The sequence below is a fragment of the Crinia signifera genome, chromosome 3 (genome assembly GCF_055691185.1).
Source record: "Crinia signifera chromosome 3, ASM5569118v1, whole genome shotgun sequence".
Taxonomy (NCBI): Eukaryota; Metazoa; Chordata; class Amphibia; order Anura; family Myobatrachidae; genus Crinia; species Crinia signifera.
The window spans coordinates 287149985-287174178 of record NC_139219.1 but is presented as its reverse complement, the minus strand read 5'-3'; the positions used below and the strand labels follow the sequence as shown (position 1 = coordinate 287174178).

At 50.4% G+C, this 24194-nt stretch overlaps 1 protein-coding gene across 3 annotated transcripts in view; it reads right to left on the bottom strand.

Moving 5' to 3' along the window:
- The window catches only part of LOC146064653 (apolipoprotein L3-like), a 66589-nt gene that overhangs the window by 25421 nt on the left and 16974 nt on the right, over nt 1-24194 (bottom strand). For 2 of the 3 annotated variants that reach the window (XM_083178411.1, XM_083178412.1), the window contains exons 4-13: nt 22107-22136; nt 20441-20470; nt 19361-19390; nt 18284-18313; nt 15224-15253; nt 10936-10965; nt 7934-7963; nt 6835-6864; nt 5176-5205; nt 1627-1656 (exon numbers count right to left, since the gene is read on the bottom strand). In XM_083178411.1, coding sequence (XP_083034537.1) covers nt 1627-1656; nt 5176-5205; nt 6835-6864; nt 7934-7963; nt 10936-10965; nt 15224-15253; nt 18284-18313; nt 19361-19390; nt 20441-20470; nt 22107-22136 — 300 coding nt within the window. The remainder of the gene's footprint in view (nt 1-1626; nt 1657-5175; nt 5206-6834; nt 6865-7933; nt 7964-10935; nt 10966-15223; nt 15254-18283; nt 18314-19360; nt 19391-20440; nt 20471-22106; nt 22137-24194) is intronic. The other variant, XM_083178413.1, reaches the window with a different exon arrangement.

Below are 24194 nucleotides of genomic sequence, written 5' to 3'. Positions count from 1 at the left end.
GCACACAGTCACAGACTCAGTCAGAGGCGAGCGCCGAGCAGCCAATCAGGAAGCGATTTCAAGTGCCGGTCTTTTAGCAGGTTACGCATGCCTATGGGAGGACATCGGCTTACAGGAAGGGGGGCTGGCAGGCGCCGGGCAGCACATAGGCAGGGCTAGCACAGCGTCAGTCATTTGCGGTGTGCGCCACCACCCTGCACCCCTTCGGTGCCTGGAGCTTGTGCCCCTGGTTGGAATAGTCCTAATAAAATAGGACTCTCCCCTGAGGTTGGGAGATGTGTATTAGGTGCATTTCCTAAGTGGCCACCACAGAGTTTTACATGTCATGTACATGTGTTATATAGTGAAATGATGTCTTACTGCTTCCTGCAACTTTTCACATTTATCTTCCTATAAATACAAAATAATATAGTGATCACTGTAACTGAAATCTGTAATGACTTACAATGTCTATAATGGGTAAAGCAGAAGATAACGTTATGTAACATACCATACTGGGAACTAATTCACCTGAATTTTCAGTTTTGTTAATTTGCTGATGTGGAATTCCTGGCCAATAATGGGACATTGGTTCCAATATGATCTTGGGGCCTGATTCAGGCACACTCGCTAGGCAGCATACACTGGCTTCCTAACGAGTGGGTAAGCGCCACGCTGACAAATGCCCACCCCTTCCACCGCTAGCATCCCATTGGTAACATGCGAGGGGATGTGTCCAAAAACACATCCCCTCGCATGCGGCCGAAGGAGAGAGAAATCATTCGATGATCGCAGACCATGATCTCTCCCCTCCGGAAATAAAAGTCACTGAAAACTGATTTTAACTTCAGCCGGAGATAAACGAAATTACATCAGCCCCCCGCCCCGTGCAGGCATCGGTCCATCTGTGTTCCGAGGGGAACGGCCAGCGTTTTGGTGGTCCAGTGTATTGCCCTGATGCAGCCACGGCTGCACTCTGAGTCTCTGACTGTTTGCGGCGGTCACGTCACATCAACATCCCTCTGTGTCCTGCAGGGCTACAGAAGCTCTGCAGGTGCAAAATGAGCTACAAAGCAGACTGATATGGCCGTGCTGCCGCACATAGGCGCTGTATCATAGTCAGAGAACCTTGCTTGTGTGCGGCTGTTGTGCTCCGCTCAGTGAGGGACAGCATGCATAACAAGCCTTACAGGGGGTCCACTGCTGCAGCATAACTTATTATTAACATGGCCCCTCTGCTGCTAGGGGCCGTTGACATCCAGAACCAACCCCTTTTTAGTACCTACAGGCTACATTTCCAATTAATAAATACTCCCTTAAGATTTTTATTCATACATATTTTTTAAACGAAAATCCTCCATTTAATGATGCGCCTGTGGGCCAGTGCTCTGGACTTGCCCCCCAGGCTAAAAGTTGCCAGCCAGCCCCTGCTCTATAGTTACACCACTGAGCACTACATCTATTCATAGGGGCAGGGGGTCTCCCAACTGCTCCCCGTGGGACATTGCTGACCATGGGTGGGATAGTCCTAATAAAAGTGGACTTTCCCCTGAGGTTGGGAGATATGTATTAGGTGCATTTCCTAAGTGGCCACCACAGTGTTTTACATATCATGTACATGTGTTATATAGTGAAGTTATGTCTTACCGCATCCTGCAGTTTTTCACATTTATCTTCCTATAAATACCAAAAAACATAGTGATCACTTTAACATGTCTGTAATCTGTAATGACTTATAATGTTTTTAATGGGTAAAGCAGAAGATAACGTTATGTAACATACCATACTGGGAACTAATTCTCCTGAACTTTCAGTTTCGTAAATTTGCAGATTTGCAATCCTGGCCAATAATTGGAAATTTGTTCCAATTTGATGTTAGTAAATCTCCCGATCAGAGTCCCGCTGTCTGCACTGTGCACCAGAGGGGAAGGCCCGACGATCAGCCCTCCCCAACACAATGATCCTGGCACCCCAATAATGTTACTGTTATATTAGCCAGGCACAGGCTTGCCTACCCACCCGGAATCACAGGGAGGCTCCCGGAATTCGGGTCCATCTCCCGGGCCCCCGGGATGGTGGACAAGTCTCCCACATCAGACATGCTGTCCCCCTCAGTCCCCCTTCCCCGCTACTCTACATAGCGATTTTTCGCGGTCCGCAGCAAGGGGCGGAGCTAAAATGACATGAATCGCAGCATTTTGCATCATTTTAGCCCGCCCCTAATTCGCGGACCCGCAAATTTGTCTCCTTTGCTTGCTATGGGGGCGTGGCTTGGTGACGTCCACCTCGTCCTGCAGTCTGTTCTCTTCTTCGGGCTTCTCCCGGAGAGGAGAATGAAAAAGTAGGCAAGTATGGCCAGGCACCCAGTGCTTGCAGTGCACACAGTCACAGACTCAGTCAGAGGCGAGCGCCGAGCAGCCAATCAGGAAGCGATTTCAAGTGCCGGTCTTTTAGCAGGTTACGCATGCCTATGGGAGGACATCGGCTTACAGGAAGGGGGGCTGGCAGGCGCCGGGCAGCACATAGGCAGGGCTAGCACAGCGTCAGTCATTTGCGGTGTGCGCCACCACCCTGCACCCCTTCGGTGCCTGGAGCTTGTGCCCCTGGTTGGAATAGTCCTAATAAAATAGGACTCTCCCCTGAGGTTGGGAGATGTGTATTAGGTGCATTTCCTAAGTGGCCACCACAGAGTTTTACATGTCATGTACATGTGTTATATAGTGAAATGATGTCTTACTGCTTCCTGCAACTTTTCACATTTATCTTCCTATAAATACAAAATAATATAGTGATCACTGTAACTGAAATCTGTAATGACTTACAATGTCTATAATGGGTAAAGCAGAAGATAACGTTATGTAACATACCATACTGGGAACTAATTCACCTGAATTTTCAGTTTTGTTAATTTGCTGATGTGGAATTCCTGGCCAATAATGGGACATTGGTTCCAATATGATCTTGGGGCCTGATTCAGGCACACTCGCTAGGCAGCATACACTGGCTTCCTAACGAGTGGGTAAGCGCCACGCTGACAAATGCCCGCCCCTTCCACCGCTAGCATCCCATTGGTAACATGCGAGGGGATGTGTCCAAAAACACATCCCCTCGCATGCGGCCGAAGGAGAGAGAAATCATTCGATGATCGCAGACCATGATCTCTCCCCTCCGGAAATAAAAGTCACTGAAAACTGATTTTAACTTCAGCCGGAGATAAACGAAATTACATCAGCCCCCCGCCCCGTGCAGGCATCGGTCCATCTGTGTTCCGAGGGGAACGGCCAGCGTTTTCATGGGGATGCCCATAAAACGCTGACTATTCCCCTTCTCTGGCCCAATGTCCGTCCCCATCCTCCCTCTCTGGAGTGAAGTCTCGGTGAGTTTGAAACGTGCCAAAGCCGTTACCACCCTGGGTTTGCTGATGCGCATAAACACGCATGCGCAAACCCCACACCATTGGAACGGGTCAAATTCACCCCTTCCGATCAAACGAGAGTTACGCCCTTAGTAAATTTCCCTATCAGAGTCCCGCTATCTGCACTGTGCACCAGAGGGTAAGGCCCAACACCCAGCCCTTCCCAACACAATGATCCTGGCACCCCAAACATGTTGCTTTTATATTAGCCAGGCACCCCAGTGCTTACAATGTGAAAATTTTAGACAGCCTGAGAGAGATAAGCCACCATTGTCTGCGGTGACGAATCATCACCAGTGCAGCCATAGCTGTCTTCTGTGCTGCAAAGATTTGCACTATGCAGTACTGTATATTGCAGTGTGAATTAGGCATAACTCTCAACTTTTATGGAGCCAGGCACTCCCAAAATGTGGGTGTGGCCTTACAAAAGGGCCATGATCAAGAGTCAAGTTTCCTGTTTGCTGTCACCATGGTAGCATGCCCAGCACTCTGTGAGCTGTTGGCATGCTACCAGTTCCCGTGAATAGATGCTGTACACATGAGCACAGCATATCTTAACCACTTAGTGTGAGTTCCATCCTACATCCATCACCCACCTTTGGATTTTTTAACAGTGTACCTATGGTCTTAGTGTATTTTATTAATTTTTGTATTTTTGGCATTAAAAATTAAAAATACATTTTTCAAGCTAAAGAAACCCAGATGTGCTTTGAAAATTCCTGCCAATTGTGAGTTATTGGTACGCTTGCCTTGAAAAGAAACCTTTATATGTATTGTAACACCTTGATCCTGTGAGTGAAAACGTACGCCCAATCTAATTCTATTGGACACCAGGGTGGATTTGGTGAAGGCTATACTATCACCGGGAAAAAAAAAAGATACCTTTACGTATTTGATATACACACTCCCTTTGTGAGTGTGGTACGTTCTACTTCCATTCCCCCTGTATGTTTTGAAAAGTAAAATACAGTCCCACACATTGGCCCTTATTCTGATCGGTGCGGATTTCTCCGCATGCGTACGGGCCGCCGATGGTGATCGTCTGCGCATGTGCAGAGGTCACTCTGCGCATGTGCAGGCAATTTCGCCGCACGTATTCTTGACACGCCGCACAGGGGGCGTAGAGGGGCTACTTAGCCTCATTACCCTATGCATACGCCCCGCGTTTCATGGGCGTTCCCATGCAAACGCGGGGCGTATGCATGGTAATGAGGCCGTGATGCGTGTGTAGGGGGCGGGCATCTGACATCGCCGGATGTCAGCTGCCCGCCCCCATACATGATTTCACACGGACAAGTGTCCGTGTGGTTTTGTTTGGCGGGACCTGGTGGAGCGTGCGGCCCTGCATTCGATGTTCGGCGACCATCGAATGCAGGGGCTGCTCCCAAGACGGAGGAGGCGTATCCCCGTCCAATTTCATGCGGATCGCCACATATCCGCGTACGGACGGAGGTGGCGATCCGTATGGAAGGCGGGGATTCGCCTGCACGGTCGCGGCCGCATATTCCTGATCGGGCCTCACCGATCAGAATAAGGGCCATTGTGTTCTTTTTTCTTCTTTTTCCGCATATTGACTCACGAGGACGGGAGAAGTGAATAGAACACATACAGACAGCGCTTGAATATATCCTTACCCCTGTTTCATCTAACACTGCTAATAAACTAATAAAATAGGACTTTCCCGCGAGGTTGGGAGATGTTCATTAGGTGCATTTCCTATGTGGCCACCACAGTGTTTTACATGACATGTACATATATTATATAGTGAAATGATGTCTTACCACTTCCTGCAACTTTTCACATTTATCTTCCTATAAATACAAAATAATACAGTGATCACTTTAACATGACTGAAATCTGTAATGACTTAAAATGTTTTGTAGGGATGCAGTTTAAATCCCGGTGGTCGGGATCCCGGCGTTCAAAATCCCGACGCCGGAATCCTGAACGCCGAAATCCCGACACTTTCTCCCCCCGTGGGTGTCCACGATTGTAAGCTTGCAGCAGGGCCCTCCTACCTCCAAGTCTGTCTGTTGTTACCCAGTTTGTCTTATCACTGTCTACTATTGTAAAGCGCAACGGAATCTGCTGTGCTATATAAGAAACAGTAAATAAATAAATAAATAAATAAATATATAACAAGCCTTACAGGGATCCACTGCTGCAGCATAACTTATTATTAACATGGCCCCTCTGCTGCTAGGGGCCGTTGACATCCAGAACCACCACCTTTTTAGTACCTACAGGCTACATTTCCAATTAATAAATACTCCCTTAAGATTTTTATTAATACATATGTCTTAAATGAAAATCCTCCATTTAATGATGCGCCTGTGGGCCAGTGCTCTGGACTTGCCCCCCAGGCTAAAAATTGCCAGCCAGCCCCTGCTCTATAGTTACACCACTGAGCACAACATCTATTCATAGGGGCAGGGGGTCTCCCAACTGCTCCCTGTGGGACATTGCTGACCATGGGTGGGATAGTCCTAATAAAAGTGGACTTTCCCCTGAGGTTGGGAGGGTACTTGTTTCCTAGAAGGGCGCCCATCGCGGGCATCGCATGTACATCGCATGCCATTATAATGACATGCGATGCGACCGACGCGATTACCGCGATTTTACATAGGGAACAATGTTAAATGTCCCAATTGACCCGATTTCACATAGGGAACAATGTTAAATGTCCCAATTGACCCGATTTCACATAGTGAACGATGTTAAATGCCCCCCCCCCAATTGTTAACGCCACCCCACGATCAACGTCAACCCGAAGCGTGCCCACGAGGGGCGGCGGTACGCGTCCTCCAACCTTTTCATACCCCCACTATCCACGTCGGCATGGAGTTGAGAATAGAAAGTGTGGCGAGCGCAGCGAGCCACCGAGCCCGAAGCGTGGCGAGCGCAGCGAGCCCCGCGAGGGGACACGGATTACTTAACATGTATGTTAAGTAATCCGTGTCCCCTCGCGGGGCTCGCTGCGCTCGCCACGCTTCGGGCTCGGTGGCTCGCTGCGCTCGCCACACTTTCTATTCTCAACTCCATGCCGGCGTGGATAGTTGGGGTATGAAAAGGTTGGAGGACGCGTACCGCCGCCCCTCGTGGGCACGCTTCGGGTTGACGTTGATCGTGGGGTGGCGTTAACAATTGGGGGGGGGGGGCATTTCACACTTCAGGGTGGGTATTTGGGGTCTGTGGGCCATTTAACATTGTTCCCTATGTAAAATCACGGTAGTTGCGTCGGTCGCATCGCATGCGATTTTTGTCAGCATGCGACGCAACCGACGCGATTTTTTTCCTTGCGATGCCTACGATCAAAATCGTGGGCGCCCTTCTAGGAAACAAGTACCGTTGGGAGATATGTATTAGGTGCATTTCCTAAGTGGCCACCACAGTGTTTTACATATCATGTACATGTGTTATATAGTGAAATGATGTCTTACCGCATCCTGCAGTTTTTCACATTTATCTTCCTATAAATACCAAAAAACATAGTGATCACTTTAACATGTCTGTAATCTGTAATGACTTAGAATGTTTTTAATGGGTAAAGCAGAAGATAACGTTATGTAACATACCATACTGGGAACTAATTCTCCTGAACTTTCAGTTTCGTAAATTTGCAGATTTGCAATCCTGGCCAATAATTGGAAATTTGTTCCAATTTGATGTTAGTAAATCGCCCGATCAGAGTCCCGCTGTCTGCACTGTGCACCAGAGGGGAAGCCCCGACGACCAGCCCTCCCCAACACAATGATCCTGGCACCCCAATAATGTTACTGTTATATTAGCCAGGCACAGGCTTGCCTACCCACCCGGAATCATAGGGAGGCTCCCGGAATTCGGGTCCACCTACCGGCCCCCCGGGATGGTGGGCAAGTCTCCCGCATCAGACACGCTGTCCCCCTCACCCCCCCCCCCCTTCCCCGCTACTCTACATAGCGATTTTTCGCGGTCCGCGGCAAGGGGCGGGGCTAAAATGACGTGATTAGCATAATTTTATCCCCGCCCCCAATTCGCGGACCCGCAAATTGTCTCCTTTGCCTGCTATGGGGGCGTGGCTTGGTGACGTCCACCTCGTCCCGCCCCCTGACATGCTGCAGTCTGGTCTCTTCTCCGGGCTTCTCCCGGAGAGGAGAATGAAAAAGTAGGCAAGTATGGCCAGGCACCCAGTGCTTGCAGTGCACACAGTCACAGACTCAGTCAGAGGCGAGCGCCGAGCAGCCAATCAGGAAGCGATTTCAAGTGCCGGTCTTTTAGCAGGTGCGCATGCCTATCGGAGGACATCAGCTTCCAGGAAGGGGGGCTGGCAGGCGCCGGGCGGCACACAGGCAGGGCTGGCACAGCGTCAGGCATTTGCGGTGTGCGCCACCACCCTGCACCCCTTTGGTGCCTGGAGCTTGTGCCCCTGGGTGGAATAGTCCTAATAAAATAGGACTTTCCCCTGAGGTTGGGAGATGTGTATTAGGTGCATTTCCTAAGTGGCCACCACAGAGTTTTACATGTCATGTACATATGTTATATAGTGAAATGATGTCTTACCGCTTCCTGCAACTTTTCACATTTATCTTTCTATAAATACAAAATAATATAGTGATCACTGTAACTGAAATCTGTAATGACTTCCAATGTCTATAATGGGTAAAGCAGAAGATAACGTTATGTAACATACCATAATGGGAACTAATTCGCCTGAATTTTCAGTGTTGTTAATTTGCTGATGTGGAATTCCTGGCCAATAATGGGACATTGGTTCCAATATGATCTTGGGGCCTGATTCAGGCACACTCGCTAGGCAGCATACACTGGCTTCCTAACGAGTGGGTAAGCGCCACGCTGACAAATGCCCGCCCCTTCCACCGCTAGCATCCCATCAGTAACATGCGAGGGGATGTGTCCAAAAACACATCCCCTCACATGCGGCCGAAGGAGAGAGAAACCATTCGATGATCGCAGACCATCATGATTTCTCTCCCCTCTGGAAATAAAAGTCGGTGAAACTAGTCGGGATCCTGGAACCCCCTGCATCAGTGGTCAGTCACAAACTCCCCTCAGGCATCTGCCCGACATCAGATCAACGCCGCAATCACCCGGAAGCCCCCGTACACAGGCCGCTGTAGTTCATGAACAGACAGCTGGACACCACCGCCCGGTAACCTGGACCCCCACCGGCCACTGCCCCGTCCTCCCTGCTAGACATTACCAGTGGGCTGGCACTGCTCTCCCACCAGCCAGGTGTAACTATAGTGGTGCAGGGGGTAGCTTGCTGGGCCCGCAGTCCCCCCCAGCCGCCGGTCCCCATAGCAAATGCACCCCCTGCACCCTCTATAGCAGGGGCGGGCTGGGCCGGGGGGCAGGATGTCATGTACCCCCCCGGCTGCTTCATCCAATAGTGCTGCGGGCCGGCAGAGGCACATCTTTAGGCTGGCTATAGCCGTCGGAACACATAGCTCCGATCACATAGCTCAGCCGGGAGCCTGCAGCATCCAGAGCTGCCTGGAGCATCAGTGAGGGCAGCGGGGAGATTTAAATATGGCCGCCGGAGCCATAACAGGGCTGCTGCACATGAGCAGTAGTCCCTTTTCCCATGGTCCTTTGTTCCCAGTAGCTGTCACGAGGGTCCTGACTGAGTCCTGACTGCTTTACTCCCATCTGCTTCCTAAAAGACGCACCGCAGATGGGGGGAAGGAACCAACATCTACTCAGCTCACAGCCCTGCGGCTGGCCTTTGACTCCGGCTCCTCAGTCCCGCTTTTTGGTCTTTCTGCTTTCACCAAGTGAGTGGATGCACTATTATAGGCAGCTGTCCTTACAGTCATCTATCCCCAGTGTCTCTTACACCCCCATGTGTAACTCTGTGGCTGCCACCCCTCCTCATAGCCCCTGACCTTCAAGTGTCCCTGTCCCTGCACAACCTGGCAGATGCCACCCCTCCTCCTTGCCCCTGTCCTTTAGTGTCTCAACCCTATGTGCCTTCCAGTCCTGCCTTGTGGCAGTTGCTCCTTCTCTTATTCTCTGCCCTTTGAGTGTCTCTGTCCCCCTAATATGTCTCCCTGCACAACCTGTAGCTGCCACCCCTCCTGATTATCCCTGTTTTTATGTGACTCTCACCCCTCTGTGTCTCCCTGCTCTCCCCTGTTGCTGCTACCCCTCCTGATTATCCCTGGTGTTCTGTAGCCCTCACACCCCATGTTTCTTACCACACTGCCTGGCAGATGTTACCCCACCTCATGGTCCCTAGTCTCCGCTCCTCATTGCCCTCCTTGTCCCTCTATTTTTCCCTGTGAAGAAGGGGTAGTGTAATTTTTTTTTCTATTGGTGCCAATGTGTTTCTTTTCGTGTTAAACTTAAGTGCATTATTTTTGAATCCCCGTGGGGGCCAATGTGCTTTTTTCCCCCATTGAGACTAATGCGGTGCAGTGTAAAGTGAATAAGGAGCAATACAGTGGTGTAATGTGAATAAAAGACATTATTGTTTGATATAATATGAATAAAATTGCATTACTGTGTAGAGTAATTTGATTTGCAAACTGTTGTATGGCCGAACACCTTTTTTGCCTGCACATCTTCAGAGCGCACTATGCCTATTTTAAATTTGGAGGGTGAGGGCACCAAAGCTCTAGCTGGCAAAGAGCATTAAAATGTGGAATTCTACAGTTGAGGGGTAAGATGTGCTGCTGGTTGCCCAAGTGATCTATGCTCCTGGGAGAGGGGTGCTGGGTTACAGTTAGAACTAATGCCTGTGATAGGGGGCACCAGCCAAACACTTGCCAAGGGCATCGGTTTGGTTAGGGCTGCTCTGTGGGCTGCCTTAAATACTAAAAATGGCCCTGGTGGTCCAGTGTATTGCCCTGATGCAGCCACGGCTGCACTCTGAGTCTCTGACTGTTTGCGGCGGTCACGTCACATCAACATCCCTCTCTGTCCTGCAGGGCTACAGAAGCTCTGCAGGTCCAAAATGAGCTACAAAGCAAACTGATATGGCCGTGCTGCCGCACATAGGCGCCGTATCATAGTCAGAGAACCTTGCTTGTGTGCGGCTGTTGTGCTCCGCTCAGTGAGGGACAGCATGCATAACAAGCCTTACAGGGGGTCCACTGCTGCAGCATAACTTATTATTAACATGGCCCCTCTGCTGCTAGGGGCCGTTAACATCCAGAACCACCCCCTTTTTAGTACATACAGGCTACATTTCCAATTAATAAATACTCCCTTAAGATTTTTATTAATACATATTTTTTAAACGAAAATCCTATATTTAATGATGCGCCTGTGGGCCAGTGCTCTGGACTTGCCCCCCAGGCTAAAAGTTGCCAGCCAGCCCCTGCTCTATAGTTACACCACTGAGCACAACATCTATTCATAGGGGCAGGGGGTCTCCCAACTGCTCCCCGTGGGACATTGCTGACCATTGGTGGGATAGTCCTAATAAAAGTGGACTTTCCCCTGAGGTTGGGAGATATGTATTAGGTGCATTTCCTAAGTGGCCACCACAGTGTTTTACATATCATGTACATGTGTTATATAGTGAAATTATGTCTTACCGCATCCTGCAGTTTTTCACATTTATCTTCCTATAAATACCAAAAAACATAGTGATCACTTTAACATGTCTGTAATCTGTAATGACTTAGAATGTTTTTAATGGGTAAAGCAGAAGATAACGTTATGTAACATACCATACTGGGAACTAATTCTCCTGAACTTTCAGTTTCATAAATTTGTAGATTTGCAATCCTGGCCAATAATTGGAAATTCGTTCCAATTTGATGTTAGTAAATCTCCCGATCAGAGTCCCGCTGTCTGCACTGTGCACCAGAGGGGAAGGCCCGACGACCAGCCCTCCCCAACACAATGATCCTGGCACCCCAATAATGTTACTGTTATATTAGCCAGGCACAGGCTTGCCTACCCTCCCGGAATGACCGGGAGGCTCCCGGAATTCAGGTCCCCCTCCCGGCCCCCGGGATGGTGGGCAAGTCTCCCGCATCAGACACGCTGTCTCCCTACTCTACATAGCGATTTTTCGCGGCCCATGGCAAGGGGCGGGGCTAAAATGACGTGAATCGCAGCATTTTGCATCATTTTAGCCCCGCCCCCAATTCGCGGACCCGCAAGTTGCCTCCTTTGCCTGCTATGGGGGCGTGGCTTGGTGACATCCACCTCGTCCCGCCCCCTGACATGCTGCAGTCTGGTCTCTTCTCCGGGCTTCTCCTGGAGAGGAGAATGAAAAAGTAGGCAAGTATGGCCAGGCACCCAGTGCTTGCAGTGCACACAGTCACAGACTCACAGTCAGAGGCGAGCGCCGAGCAGCCAATCAGGAAGCGATTTCAAGTGCCGATCTTTTAGCAGGTGCGCATGCCTATCGGAGGACAACCGCTTACAGGAAGGGGGCTGGCAGGCGCCGGGCAGCACACAGGCAGGGCTGGCACAGCGTCAGGCATTTGCGGTGTGCGCCACCACCCTGCACCCCTTCGGTGCCTGGAGCTTGTGCCCCTGGGTGGAATAGTCCTAATAAAATAGGACTTTCCCCTGAGGTTGGGAGATGTGCATTAGGTGCATTTCCTAAGTGGCCACCACAATGTTTTACATATCATGTACATGTGTTACATAGGCGTGCGCACGGGGGGTGCCGGGGGTGCACAGGCACCTCCTAATGACCCCCACGATTGCGAGCAAAATGTAGTAATCTAATGTAAAATCCCGCAGCAGCACCCTGTTCCAGGCAGCGGTGGTCAGGACTGTATTATTTGCCCGCCGCCGCTGCCCTCCAGCCCACATACAAAGGCAAAACAGAGCCGCGGCAGCCGGGTGAAGTGGGGCAGACCTGCAGTGCTGCTCCATTGCCAAGGTCAGCCCCGCCTCCATAGATGTCACTGCGCACGGCACTCCCACCCGCCTGCCCTGTCGGCCTCAGCCTGATGATCATCAGCATCAACAGGTCAGCTCAGCATGGCCGGCGACAGGGAGGGTCAAGGGGGACAGTCGTCCTGGGCCCCGATGATCTCAGGGGCCCCAAAGCCAGCCGCTCAGCCCCCCAGATCTGCTGCCTGGCCGGTCACCGCATCCCCGCAGTCTCTGCTGCCCGGTCGCTCCGCCCCCCAGCTCTGCTGCCCGCACGGCTACTCATCTCCAAGTCCCCAGCACTGCAGTGCTGCCCAGCCGCTAGCCTAGGCAAACAATTGTTTTATTTTTACACTGACAGTCTGCACTCTGCAGACAGTCCTGGTTCTGTAGCCCCGCCCCCTCGCGGCTGTTTGCCGTGATTCGCGGGTCGGCGGTGAGGGGGTGGAGCCTAAGTGACACACTTGTCATTTAATCTTGTCATATTGGCCCTGCCCCCTCACAATCAACCTGCAAATTGCGCGATTTTTAAGCCATGGGTCAGAGCCTCAGAGGCTTAAAGAAGGCTGCTGCCCAGACCTGGCATCAATGACAGCTGCTCTCCTCCCTCCTCCTATCAGAGTAAGTGTGTGCACTACATCTATGTGTGTCTGTCTGTGTTCTAAGTGTGTGTGTGTGTGTATGCATGTTTGTGTGGATTGTGAGTGCCAGAGCCTATGCCTATATATATATATATATATATATATATATATATATACATGTGTGTATGTACTTTATGTGTGTTCTTTTGTGTGTATGCATATTCTGCGTGTATATGTAGGGGTGGTTAAAAGGGGATATCTCTGCTCTAACTAGCCCAAAGCCAGTCCCCTGTCACTGCAAGACCCCCCCCCCGTCTCAACCCCCTGGTCCCCCACCACCCAGGTGCCTGGAGTCCAACCGCTCAGGCACCCGCCCCTCCGCCACTAAGATGTCCGGCCACCGGAGAAGTGACCCCTGAGTGCTGCTGTTCAGCTGATGGGTAGGTGGGTACAATAAAGAGGTACTTCTCTCCCTCCCTGCTCAGCACCACTACTCTCACCCTATCTCCCTACTCTTCACCACTACTCACACCCTTCATATCTGCTCCATACCATACCACTACTCACATCCTCCTCCCTTGCTCTGCATCACTACTCCCACCCTCCTTCCATGCTCCGCACCACTACCCCCATCCTGCTCTTTACCATTACTGTGCTTAATGGGGAAGGGGCCCCCCAAAGATATCAGTGTATGGGGCCCCAAGATTTCTGTTGCCGGCCCTGCAGCTCAGCTCACCGTTAGCAACTGAATTGCCACACTTAGTAGGCTGGCCTCAGCCAGTGTTCCTCCTAGGAATATGCTTGATTGGTGAGAGAAAAAAAATAGTAATAGTAGATTAAACAAATGTGATAAATAAATGGTGGTGGGCAGGAGCTGCTGCAACCTGTTGGGGGAGATAGGGCCATGGGGGGGAATGTGTTGTAACAAACTTACTGCTTGAATCATTAATCATCATTGGTTGGTACTGTAAATTAGCATTTACATTTGCTAATGCCAATATTAGTGGTGGGGGCAGCATCGGCAAGTGCATGCACACTTGCCAATGCCGGGTAAGAGGGTGGAGGGAGCGACAGTCATGCTGCAACTTCAGCAGCTTGCTGGCTGAAGCAGCTTGCTGTGGCTGAGGACTCCCTGGTCTGAAAATGTGTAATGGGCATTACGGTGTGTGACATTATGTGCAAGTCACCTATTTAGTTTATATTGGTGCCCAGTAGCCAGTGATAGACACGCCTAGAAGGCACGCCCCTACAGTGGTGCACCCCCTAATAAAATGTGCTGCGCACGCCTATGATGTGTTATATAGTGAAATGATGTCTTACCGCATCCAGCAGTTTTTCACATTTATCTTCCTATAAATACCAAAAAACATAGTGATCACTTTAACATGTCTGTAATCTGTAATGACTTAGAATGTTTTTAATGGGTAAAGCAGAAGATAACGTTATGTAACCTACCATACTGGGAACAAATTCTCCTGAACTTTCAGTTCCATAAATTTGCAGATTTGCAATCCTGGCCAATAATTGGAAATTCGTTCCAATTTGATGTTAGTAAATCTCCCGATCAGAGTCCCGCTGTCTGCACTGTGCACCAGAGGGGAAGGCCCGACGACCAGCCCTCCCCAACACAATGATCCTGGCACCCCAATAATGTTACTGTTATATTAGCCAGGCACAGGCTTGCCTACCCTCCCGGAATGACCGAGAGGCTCCCGGAATTCAGGTCCCCCTCCCGGCCCCCGGGATGGTGGGCAAGTCTCCCGCATCAGACACGCTGTCCCCCTACTCTACATAGCGATTTTTCGCGGTCCGCGGCAAGGGGCGGGGCTAAAATGACGTGAATCGCAGCATTTCGCATCATTTTAGCCCCGCCCCCAATTCGCGGACCCGCAAATTGTCTCCTTTGCCTGCTATGGGGGCGTGGCTTGGTGACGTCCACCTCGTCCCGCCCCCTGACATGCTGCAGTCTGGTCTCTTCTCCAGGCTTCTCCCGGAGAGGAGAATGAAAAAGTAGGCAAGTATGGCCAGGCTTGCAGTGCACACAGTCACAGACTCACAGTCAGAGGCGAGCGCCGAGCAGCCAATCAGGAAGCGATTTCAAGTGCCGGTCTTTTAGCAGGTACGCATGCCTATGGGAGGACATCGGCTTACAGGAAGGGGGGCTGGCAGGCGCCGGGCAGCACACAGGCAGGGCTGGCACAGCGTCAGTCATTTGCGGTGTGCGCCACCACCCTGTACCCCTTCGGTGCCTGGAGCTTGTGCCCCTGGTTGGAATAGTCCTAATAAAATAGGACTCTCCCCTGAGGTTGGGAGATGTGCATTAGGTGCATTAGGTGCATTTCCTAAGTGGCCACCACAGAGTTTTACATGTCATGTACATATGTTATATAGTGAAATGATGTCTTACCGCTTCCTGCAACTTTTCACATTTATCTTCCTATAAATACAAAATAATATAGTGATCACTGTAACTGAAATCTGTAATGACTTACAATGTCTATAATGGGTGAAGCAGAAGATAACGTTATGTAACATACCATACTGGGAACTAATATGCCTGAATTTTCAGTGTTGTTAATTTGCTGATGTGGAATTCCTGGCCAATAATGGGACATTGGTTCCAATATAATCTTGGGGCCTGATTCAGGCACACTCGCTAGGCAGCATACACTGGCTTCCTAATGAGTGGGTAAGCGCCACGCTGACAAATGCCCGCCCCTTCCACCGCTAGCATCCCATCGGTAACATGCAAGGGGATGTGTCCAAAAACACATACCCTCGCATGCAGCCGAAGGAGAGAGAAATCATTCTATGATCGCAGACCATCATATGATTTCTCTCCCCTCCGGAAATAAGTCAGTGAAACTAGGCGGGATCCTGGAACCCCCTGCATCAGTGGTCAGTCACAAACTCCCCTCAGGCATATGCCCGACATAAGATCAACGCCGAGGTCACCCGGAAGCCCTCGTACACAGGCCGCTGTAGTTCATGAACAGACAGCTGGACACCACCGCCCGGTAACCTGGACCCCCACCGGCCACTGCCCCGTCCTCCCTGCTAGACATTACCAGTGGGCTGGCACTGCTCTCCCACCAGCCAGGTGTAACTATAGTGGTGCAGGGGGTAGCTTGCTGGGCCCGCAGTCCCCCCCAGCCGCCGGGCCCCATAGCAAGTGCACCCTCTATAGCAGGGGCGGGCTGGGCCAGGGGGCAGGATGTCATGTACCCCCCGGGCTGCTTCATCCAATAGTGCTGCGGGCCGGCAGAGGCACATCTTTAGGCTGGCTATAGCGGTCGGAACACATAGCTCCGATCACATAGCTCAGCCGGGAGCCTGCAGCATCCAGAGCTGCCTGGAGCATCAGTGAGGGCAGCGGGGAGATTTAAAGATGGCCGCCGGAGCCATAACAGGGCTGCTGCACATGAGCAGTAGTCTCTTTTACCATGGTCCTTTGTTCCCAGTAGCTGTCGCCGAGGGTCCTGACTGAGTCCTGTCTGCTTTACTCCCATCTGCTTCCTAAAAGACGCGCCACAGATGGAAGGAAGGAACTAACATCTCCTCAGCTCACAGCCCTGCGGCTGCCCTTTGACTCCGGCTCCTCAGTCCCGCTTTTTGGTCTTTCTGCTTTCATTAAGTGAGTGGATGCACTATTATAGGCAGCTGTTCTTACAGTCATCTATCACCAGTGTCTCTTACACCCCCATGAGTAACCCTGTGGCTGCCACCCCTCCTCATAGCCCCTGACCTTCAAGTGTCCCTGTCCCTGCACAACCTGGCAGATGCCACCCCTCCTCATAGCCCCTGACCTTCAAGTGTCCCTGTCCCTGCACAACCTGGCAGATGCCACCCCTCCTCCTAGCCCCTGTCCTTTAGTGTCTCAACCCTATGTGCCTTCCAGTCCTGCCTTGTGGCAGTTGCTCCTTCTCTTATTCTCTGCCCTTTGAGTGTCTCTGTCCCCCTAATATGTCTCCCTGCACAACCTGTAGCTGCCACCCCTCCTGATTATCCCTGTTTTTTATGTGACTCTCACCCCTCTGTGTCTCCCTGCTCTCCCCTGTTGCTGCCACCCCTCCTGATTATCCCTGTTGTTCTGTAGCCCTCACACCCCATGTTTCTTACCACACTGCCTGGCAGATGTTACCCCACCTCATGGTCCCAGTCTCCGCTCCTCATTGCCCTCCTTGTCCCTCTATTTTTCCCTGTGAAGAAGGGGTAGTGTAATTTTTTTTTTCTATTGGTGCCAATGTGTTTCTTTTCGTGTTAAACTTATGTACATTATTTTTGAATCCCTGTGGGGGCCAATGTGCTTTTTTTCCCCCATTGAGACTAATGCGGTGCAGTGTAAAGTGAATAAGGAGCAATACAGTGGTGTAATGTGAATAAAAGACATTATTGTTTGATATAATATGAATAAAATTGCATTACTGTGTAGAGTAATTTGATTTGCAAACTGTTGTATGGCCGAACACCTTTTTTGCCTGCACATCTTCAGAGCGCACTATGCCTATTTTAAATTTGGAGGGTGAGGGCACCAAAGCTCTAGCTGGAAAAGAGCATTAAAATGTGGAATTCTACAGTTGAGGGGTAAGGTGTGCTGCTGGTTGCCCAAGTGATCTATGCTCCTGGGAGAGGGGTGCTGGGTTACAGTTAGAACTAATGCCTGTGATAGGGGGCACCAGCCAAACACTTGCCAAGGGCATCGGTTTGGTTAGGGCTGCTCTGTGGGCTGCCTTAAATACTAAAAATGGCCCTGGTGGTCCAGTGTATTGCCCTGATGCAGCCACGGCTGCACTCTGAGTCTCTGACTGTTTGCGGCGGTCACGTCACATCAACATCCTTCTGTGTCCTGCAGGGCTACAGAAGCTCTGCAGGTCCAAAATGAGCTACAAAGCAAACTGATATGGCTGTGCTGCCGCACATAGCCGCCATATCATAGTCAGAGAACCTTGCTTGTGTGCGGCTGTTGTGCTCCGCTCAGTGAGGGACAGCATGCATAACAAGCCTTACAGGGGTCCACTGCTGCAGCATAACTTATTATTAACATGGCCCCTCTGCTGTTAGGGGCCGTTGACATCCAGAACCACCCCCTTTTTAGTACCTACAGGCTACATTTCCAATGAATAAATACTCCCTTAAGATTTTTATTAATACATATTTTTTAAACGAAAATCCTCCATTTAATGATGCGCCTGTGGGCCAGTGCTCTGGACTTGCCCCCCAGGCTAAAAGTTGCCAGTCAGCCAACCCCTGCTCTATAGTAACACCACTGAGCACAACATCTATTCATAGGGGCAGGGGGTCTCCCAACTGCTCCCCGTGGGACATTGCTGACCATGGGTGGGATAGTCCTAATAAAAGTGTACTTTCCCCTGAGGTTGGGAGATATGTATTAGGTGCATTTCCTAAGTGGCCACCACAGTGTTTTACATATCATGTACATGTGTTATATAGTGAAATGATGTCTTACCGCATCCTGCAGTTTTTCACATTTATCTTCCTATAAATACCAAAAAACATAGTGATCACTTTAACATGTCTGTAATCTGTAATGACTTAGAATGTTTTTAATGGGTAAAGCAGAATATAACGTTCTGTAACATACCATACTGGGAACTAATTCTCCTGAACTTTCAGTTTCATAAATTTTCAGATTTGCAATCCTGGCCAATAATTGGAAATTCGTTCCAATTTGATGTTAGTAAATCTCCCGATCAGAGTCCCGCTGTCTGCACTGTGCACCAGAGGGGAAGGCCCGACGACCAGCCCTCCCCAACACAATGATCCTGGCACCCCAATAATGTTACTGTTATATTAGCCAGGCACAGGCTTGCCTACCCTCCGGGAATGACCGGGAGGCTCCCGGAATTCGGGTCCCCCTCCCGGCCCCCGGGATGGTGGGCAAGTCTCCCGCATCAGACACGCTGTCCCCCTACTCTACATAGTTATTTTTCGCGGTCCGCGGCAAGGGGTGGGGCTAAAATGACGTGAATCGCAGCATTTCAGCCCCGCCCCCAATTCGCGGACCCGCAAATTGTCTCCTTTGCCTGCTATGGGGGCGTGGCTTGGTGACGTCCACCTCGTCCCGCCCCCTGACATGCTGCAATCTGGTCTCTTCTCCGGGCTTCTCCTGGAGAGGAGAATGAAAAAGTAGGCAAGTATGGCCAGGCACCCAGTGCTTGCAGTGCACACAGTCACAGACTCACAGTCAGAGGCGAGCGCCGAGCAGCCAATCACAAAGCGATTTCAAGTGCCGGTCTTTTAGCAGGTGCGCATGCCTATCGGAGGACAACGGCTTACAGGAAGGGGGGCTGGTAGGCGCCGGGCAGCACACAGGCAGGGCTGGCACAGTGTCAGGCATTTGCGGTGTGCGCCACCACCCTGCACCCCTTCGGTGCCTGGAGCTTGTGCCCCTGGGTGGAATAGTCCTAATAAAATAGGACTTTCCCCTGAGGTTGGGAGATGTGCATTAGGTGCATTTCCTAAGAGGCCACCACAGTGTTTTACATGTCATGTACATGTGTTATATAGTGAAATTATGTCTTACCGCATCCTGCAGTTTTTCACATTTATCTTCCTATAAATACAAAAAAAACATAGTGATCACTTTAACATGTCTGTAATCTGTAATGACTTAGAATGTTTTTAATGGGTAAAGCAGAAGATAACGTTATGTAACATACCATACTGGGAACTAATTCTCCTGAACTTTCAGTTTCGTAGATTTGCAATCCTGGCCAATAATTGGAAAATCGTTCCAATTTGATGTTAGTAAATCTCCCGATCAGAGTCCCGCTGTCTGCACTGTGCACCAGAGGGGAAGGCCCGACGACCAGCCCTCCCCAACACAATGATCCTGGCACCCCAATAATGTTACTGTTATATTAGCCAGGCACAGGCTTGCCTACCCACCCGGAATCACAGGGAGGCTCCTGGAATTCGGGTCCCCCTCCCGGCCCCCCGTTATGGTGGGAAAGTCTCCCGCATCAGACATGCTGTCCCCCTCAGCCCCCCGTCCCCGCTACTCTACATAGCGTTTTTTGCGGTCCGCGGCAAGGGGCGGGGCTAAAATGACGTGAATCGCATAATTTTAGCCCCGCCCCCAATTTGTGGACCCGCAAATTGACTCCTTTGCCTGCTATGGGGGCGTGGCTTGGTGACATCCACCTCGTCCTGCCCCCTGACATGCGGCAGTCTGGTCTCTTCTCCGGGCTTCTCCCGGAGAGGAGAATGAAAAAGTAGGCAAGTATGGCCAGGCACCCAGTGCTTGCAGTGCACACAGTCACAGACTCAGTCAGAGGCGAGCGCCGAGCAGCCAATCAGGAAGCAATTTCAAGTGCCGGTCTTTTAGCAGGTACGCATGCCTATGGGAGGACATCGGCTTACAGGAAGTGGTGCTGGCAGGCGCCGGGCAGCACACAGGCAGGGCTGGCACAGGCATTTGCCGTGTGCGCCACCACCCTGCACCCCTTTGGTGCCTGGAGCTTGTGCCCCTGGGTGAAATAGTCCTAATAAAATAGGACTTTCCCCTGAGGTTGGGAGATGTGCATTAGGTGCATTTCCTAAGTGGCCACCACAGAGTTTTACATGTCATGTACATGTGTTATATAGTGAAATGATGTCTTACCGCTTCCTGCAACTTTTCACATTTATCTTCCTATAAATACAAAATAATATAGTGATCACTGTAACTGAAATCTGTAATGACTTCCAATGTCTATAATGGGTAAAGCAGAAGATAACGTTATGTAACATACCATACTGGGAACTAATTCACCTGAATTTTCAGTGTTGTTAATTTGCTGATGTGGAATTCCTGGCCAATAATGGGACATTGGTTCCAATAGGTTCTTGGGGCCTGATTCAGGCACACTCGCTAGGCAGCATACACTGGCTTCCTAACGAGTGGGTAACGTAAGTGCCACGCTGACAAATGCCCGCCCCTTCCACCGCTAGCATCCCATCGGTAACATGCAAGGGGATGTGTCCAAAAACACATCCCCTCGCATGCGACCGAAGGAGAGAGAAATCATTCAATGATCGCAGACCATCATGATTTCTCTCCCCTCCAGAAAACTGATTTTAACTTCAGACGGAGATAAACGAAATTATGTCAGCCCCCCGCCCCGAGCAGGCATCGGTCCATCTGCGTTCCGAGGGGAACGGCCAGCGTTTTCACGGGGATGCCCATAAAACGCTGACTATTTCCCTACTCTGGCCCAGTCTCCGTCCCCATCTTCCCTCTCTGTAGTGAAGTCTCGGTGAGTTTGAAACGTGCCAAAGCCGTTACCACCCTGGGTTTGCTGATGCGCATAAACACGCATGCGCAAACCCCACACCATTGAAACGGGCCAAATTCACCCCTTCCGATCAAACGAGAATTACACCCTTAGTAAATTTCCCTATCAGAGTCCCGCTATCTGCACTGTGCACCAGAGGGTAAGACCCGACGCCCAGCCCTTCCCAACACAATGACCCTGGCACCCCAAAAATATTATGGCTGTTATATTAGCCAGGCACCCCAGTGCTTACAATGTGAAAATTTTAGACAGCCTGGGAGAGATAAGCCACCATTGTCTGCGGTGACGAATCATCACCAGTAGTGGATTTTACCTAGTAAACTTTGCTCAACATTAGTGAAGCCAAATTCATTCTTTGGGACACACTGGCTTCACTGTGGCTGACAGGGACTTCCTTTTAAAAGTCCTACCTGCTAGTTACATGCAATGAAGGCAGTCCCATAGGAGGTGTTTCCACCACACGGGACTGCCAGTCTGGGCTACAATAAGCAGAGAGCTGGCTTCCTATAGGAAGCCACTCCCTGACTTACCGTGCAGCCATAGCTGTCTTCTGTGCTGCAAAGATTTGCACTATGCAGTATATTGCAGTGTGAATTAGGCATAACTCTCAACTTTTATGGAGCCGGGCACTCCCAAAATGTGGGTGTGGCCTTACAAAAGGGCCATGATCAAGAGTCAAGCTTCCTGTTTGCTGTCACCATGGTAGCATGCCCAGCACTCTGTGAGCTGTTGGCATGCTACCAGTTACCGTGAATAGATGCTGTACACATGAGCACAGCATCTATTAACCACTGCTCTGCTAAGCTAAGCAGCAAGTGACAGGGTTCTCCCAACTGCTCCTCGCGGGACACTGCTGACCATGGATGGGATAGTCCTAATAAAATAGGACTTTCCCGCGAGGTTGGGAGATGTGCATTAGGTGCATTTCCTAAGTGGCCACCACAGTGTTTTACATGACATGTACATATTTTATATAGTGAAATTATGTCTTACCGCTTCCTGCAACTTTTCACATTTATGTTCCTATAAATACAAAATAATACAGTGATCACTTTAACATGACTGAAATCTGTAATGACTTAAAATGTTTTGTAGGGATGCAGTTTAAATCCCGACGCCAGAATCCTGAACGCCGAAATCCCGACACTTTCTCCCCCCGTGGGTGTCCACGACACCCTCGGAGGGAGAATAAATTAGTGTGCCAAGTGTAGCGAGGCACCGGGCCCGCTGCGTGGCGAGCGCAGCGAGCCCGCAAGGGGGGGGGGCGATCCACGTCCCCCCCCTTGTCGGGATTTCGGCGTTCGGGATTCTGGCGTCGGGATTTTGAACGCCGGGATCCCGACCGCCGGCTTTTCATGCCGAATCCGTTTTGTAATGGGTAAAGCAGAAGATAACATTATGTAACATACCATACTGGGAACTAATTTGCCTGAATTTTCCATTTTATAAATTTGCTGACATGCAATCCTGGCCAATAATGGGACATTCGTTCCAATTTGATCTTGGGGCCTGATTCAGACCCGATTGCTAGGCAGCTTACACTCCTAGCAAGTGGGTATTTGCAGCGTCAACAAATGCCCACCCCTCCCACTGCCAGCATCTCCTCTGTAACATGCGAGGGGATGTGTCCGATAAGACATCCCCTCGCATGCAGCTGAAGGAGAGAGAGATCATTCTATAATCGCCGACCATCATATGATTTCTTTCCCCTCCGGAAAGTCAGTGAAAACCGAATTTAACTTCAGCCGGAGATGGCCGAAACTACGTCAGCCCCCTGCCCTGAGCAGGCATCGGCCCGTCTGTGGAGGTACCAAGCTCTTTCCCTGCAGCACTTTTCTTCTGGTGGAACGGCAGTAACCCAGGTCAGCGTCTTCTGCGAGAGGGCGGAGCGGCTCAGTGGAGGTACTGTACCTATCACTCTCCCTACAGAGCTTTTCTTCATGTTGCGGCAGCTGGCTTGAGAGTGAGCACTTCAGAAGGAGGTAATCAAAAAGTAAGTCTTGCTTACCTACATGGAAGTGTTAACACTTTGCGCTAAATGGTGTAAGTATTGCTCTGGGGGATACCGATGAACAATATGTAAACTGGACACACCTCTTAAATTTACAAGTGGTATTTATTAATTAATATAAGAAGCAATAAAATTACAATAAATCTATAAAAATAATGCACAAACATTAGTAGGCTAAATGTAGCATCAGAAGCATAATTGTACTGTCAATCACGTTTGCAAAAATTGTAGCTCCGCATAGATAGTGAAGGGTTAGTAGCTTTATAAGGGTTAATGTTCAAGCCAGAAAGTTAGTAGCTGGAAAGCTGTAAGTGAATAGCCCCTTTTAGCGTGTATGCAGGACACACAAAAGGCAGTCTGTTGGGGCTTCACAATAGCTTATGACAATTTATAAATCGTAGATTATCTCACCCTCCGTAGTAATGGGAAAGGAGGCGGGGAGCCTGATGTATCTGCGGCTCAACCCGCTACAGCAAATGGGTGGCCGGCTCAGATGGTTTGCCGGCTGGTGGGGAATGGTCTCAGCCCGCTTGTTTGAAAGTAAGGGAGGCAGCATGGGTTTGGTGCCACGTGAATGAGGCGGTTGGCGTCCTTTCCTGCCGAGTCAGGCCGGTAGTAGCGTCTCATTTATCCAAGGACGTATCTGTCCAGGAGAGTGAGCTGCGACAGTGGAGAATGCTGGCGTAATGACGTCAGGCGGAAGTAACAGCTTAGTCAACGCGTTTCGTCTCTATGGTTACAAGAGACTTTCTCAAGGCGTCTTGAGAAAGTCTCTTGTAACTAGAGATGAGCGGGTCCGGATCCCCGAGATCCGACAGATCCGGATATCGGGTATCCGGGTCAGATCCGAGCCGGCTCGGGAGTTCCCGCCTGAATTCCAGACCAATAACGAGGCCGAATGTCATCATCGCGCTGTCGGATTCTCGCGGGAGCGGGATCTTATAAAATACGCACGCGTGCCCCGCCATCTTCACTCCAATCTTGGAGAGGGAAGAGGGTGGTTGGGAAGCTCCGTTTGCTCTGTGCTGTGCTCTGTGCCATGTACTCTGTGCTGTGCTCCGTGCTGTGCT